Source organism: Drosophila ficusphila, unplaced genomic scaffold, assembly GCF_018152265.1.
Source record: "Drosophila ficusphila isolate 14025-0441.05 unplaced genomic scaffold, ASM1815226v1 contig_791, whole genome shotgun sequence".
In the NCBI taxonomy this organism is placed as follows: Eukaryota; Metazoa; Arthropoda; class Insecta; order Diptera; family Drosophilidae; genus Drosophila; species Drosophila ficusphila.
Window position 1 is genome coordinate 26,327,575 of NW_025064737.1, and position 3,516 is coordinate 26,331,090.

At 39.9% G+C, this 3,516-nt stretch overlaps 2 protein-coding genes across 2 annotated transcripts; both read left to right on the top strand.

The window, feature by feature from the left end:
• The first annotated feature begins 62 nt into the window (after window positions 1–62).
• LOC108099296 (2-oxoglutarate-dependent dioxygenase htyE) lies at window positions 63–1,459 on the top strand. Its single transcript, XM_017202690.1, has 4 exons — window positions 63–262; window positions 315–917; window positions 978–1,120; window positions 1,301–1,459. The coding sequence occupies exons 1-4, from the start codon at window positions 110–112 to the stop codon at window positions 1,365–1,367; spliced, it is 966 nt and encodes a 321-aa protein (XP_017058179.1). The 5' UTR covers window positions 63–109; the 3' UTR covers window positions 1,368–1,459.
• Window positions 1,460–1,546: 87 nt separating this feature from the next.
• Window positions 1,547–3,254, top strand: LOC108099263 (UPF0676 protein C1494.01). Its single transcript, XM_017202638.2, is given in 6 exon segments — window positions 1,547–1,759; window positions 2,043–2,140; window positions 2,193–2,490; window positions 2,493–2,794; window positions 2,862–3,004; window positions 3,072–3,254. Coding segments are annotated over 6 exon segments (993 nt in total). The 5' UTR covers window positions 1,547–1,674; the 3' UTR covers window positions 3,139–3,254.
• Window positions 3,255–3,516: the final 262 nt, after the last annotated feature.

The window sequence follows — 3,516 nt, forward strand, 5'->3', positions numbered from 1 at the left end:
TCTGCATCTGCAATTTAAAATATTTGCTTTGCCTTCAGTCTTGCTTCTATTGTGATTGGAATAACAACACACCCAGTTGGCTTGATAAGAACTTTGGTTACATTAAGCAATGGAATCTGAGACTCAGACGCTTCTTTCGCGAAACGCTGTTCCAATAATAGATTTGGAAAACTCCGTTGAAAACGTTTCCCAAAATCTCCGAAAGGCTCTTTCTGATAAGGGTTATGCATTGCTTATCAACCACGGAATTTCAGTGGAGAAGGTAAACGCCGTCTAATTTATAGAAAATATAAAGTACATAAGAAATTTAACAGATTAAGACTGCATGGAAATATTTCGATGATTTTATTGAACTGCCTGATGAGGTGAAATCAATCTACGAACGCAGCAAGGCTCTAGATGCTGAAAATCATGGTTACGTGAGTCCCGGAATGGAAAGATTTGATGGCAGGACTCCGGAATTTCGTCATGCATATAACATTTGCAAGTTGGAGCCTGAGTTTCTTCCAGAAAATCAGCTTCCCGGATTTACGAATCACATAAACTCATTAACAAATGACTTTAATGAGTTGGGTAGATTTATTCTTCAGGCTTTGGCACTTTCCCTTGATGTTAAGCCTTCGTTTTTCCTCGACAAGCACTCTTATATGTTATCAGATGATAGGTATAATCTCACCACCTTGAGGATGCTTTATTACCCTCCGGTGGTTGATCAAGATCCTGGAAAAGTGATCCGATGTGGTGCCCATGCCGACTACTGTACATTCACCCTGCTTGCCCAGGATTCCGAAGGTGGATTGGAAGTCAAACTGAGGGGCAGTGAGAAGTGGGAGCGAGTGGGTCATCTTCCTGGAGCACTCTTCATAAACTGCGGCGAAACCATGGCCTTGTGGACAAACCAACGCTACCACGCCTTGGTAAAAGTCTATAAGTTCCCTTACAGAATATTTTATTTTATATTAACATCCATTCTTCAGCAACATCGAGTGGTGGTTCCTGATCAAGGGAATAAGCGTCAGCAAGGCAGACATTCAATTGCATACTTCTGTCATCCTGATAGCTCAACTCTTATAGATCCGAAGGAGTTGAAACCTTCAGAAAAGGTTTCAGAACAGCCCAGGTGAGATTATTCTTAAATTTCTAATTTTTTTTATTCTTTTTATTTATATGTCTATTTATTTATTTTTTTACTACAAGCCCTTTAAAAATTTCCAACAAATGGGAAACAAACACTTGTTCTAAGTCCATAACTTTTTAACTTTCTAAGCCAGCTTCCTTTCTTGTTTAAATTTTGTTTCAGGATTTATAACGCTTATGATTTAACTATGGAGTTGGCAAGAGCCGCCTATGGACATAACTACTCGTAGAAAATAAATATTTTGAAATCATAAATGAAAGTAAATTTTAAAATATTGTCAATGTTGTGTAGTTACCATCCAAATGTATAAACAATACTTGAGCCACACCGTAAAGTATGCAACTCCGATTGATCCTTGAATAAAAGATAAGGAATATATTAAAATGCAAAGGTTGTTTTCTGTTTTGGTCAGTTTGCCGGAGAAGCGTGTTGTGTTCACATCGTACTCGGATTTTCAGAGTTCTCGGCTGAAGAGAATTTCCAGCGGCAATCTTTCTTGTATTTAATTTACCTCAGCGGGTCTTTGTTTACCAAGAATGATAAACAGCAAGATAAGAGATGACAAGTTGGAAACACTTGTATCGCGGAGCGCTATTCCGATCATCGATCTCGCCCACTGCGGTAAGATTATACATCCCCCTCACATTTGAATAAATATTACTTTCTATTAATTAATTAAATAGTTGGTGTGACGTACCAGCATGTTTGTAAGTTTTTCACTATCCCCAAAAAGAAAATATTTGATTGGGGTGATTTTGGGGCTTGCGCTGATAAGCACTATTAATATTGTTTTCAAAACATATCCAAGTAATTACTAAGAAATGGTTTAATCAAAAAAAGAGCCTCACCTTTGAATGATAATAATAATTTAATTATACATTTGTAATAATAATTTTAATTTCAGGCAAGTCGCTCGTCAACAGGGTTGGTCAGCAACTTCAAAAGGCCTTTACCGAAAAGGGAATAGCATTTCTGGTTAATCATGGGTTAGCTGAAGACAAGGTGAGTTTGGATAGCTTCGAATATCTTTTCCTAATGCTTGTCGACCTCTTAGATAAAAGCCGTATGGGATCAGTTCGACAACTTCTTGGATCTGCCGGCAGAGGTTCAGGATCGCTACCGCCGAAAGGATGGCGTGAACTACGGATATGTCAGTCCTGGAATGGAGCGATTCGATGGAAGCACTCTCGAACTTCGACACGCCTACAATATCTGCAAGCTGGACGATAAGAATCTTCCGAGGGATCCCCTTCCGGAATTCGCTGATGATATTACGACTTTGTGCGAGGATTTGAAAACCATGTCCGCGTTTATATTGAAAGCCATGGAGGTGGCTCTGGAGATTCCCCCAAATCCTTGATGGAAAAACACTCCGAAATGCTGGAGGGCGATAACGTTAATATGAGCACTCTGAGGATGCTCTACTATCCCGCAGTTGTGGACGATGAACCCGGTCAGAGTGAGGGAGCCATTCGGTGTGGCGCCCATGTGGACTACGGCACCTTCACCCTTCTCGCCCAAGATTCCGAAGGCGGATTGGAGGTGCAACTCCCCGGCAGCGAGAAGTGGGAACGAGTGGGCCATCTACCTGGAGCCATTCTCATAAACGGCGGGGAACTCCTCTCCATTTGGACGAGACAGCGATACCACGCCTTGGTGGGTTATCCCTTTTAGATGGGTATTTTCTTCAGTTCGCTAATCCTGTTTTCTATATTTCCCTCAGCCTCATCGCGTTGTTATACCTGAACAGGATCATATACGAACCCGCGGCCGGCATTCCATTGCTTTTTTCTGCCATCCCAACAACTCAACACCGATTTCTCCGAACGATCTCTTGGGTGATGAGGGAACACCAAGTGATGACAAGTATGTTCTGAAATATAATTGAATTAAATTCTAACCAATATTAATTTTTTTCTTTTTTTACTCCTAGAGTGTACAGCGCCTATGAACTAATACAGAAAAAGTTTAATGACACCTACGGTCAGCGATCTCAATAAATAAACGAATCTGGGGCATGAGTTCATCACAGCTGTAGCCACAAGAACATAACGATCAATTGTAAAGAAGTGTTGCCTATTTAATAAAAAACCAATTAAGAATTGTGTAGTTTAAATTACTGATTTTAGATATTACACAATAAAGTGGGGAAATAAAGTTTAGGTTGTTTTGGTTGTTTCTAGAAAATCATAAAAATTCCCTTTTAATCGACTTCTTATGGTAAAATACTTTACATTTTACATTAATATGTAAAGTTAAATCGATTCTACACGCACTTGGAAACCAGTGAATGTATCGATACTTGCTCCAGTGACTGTTACACAGTGACTGCCGATAGGGGAGAGATCGTTTTTGGATCTGGATCCGATTCGAGTCGA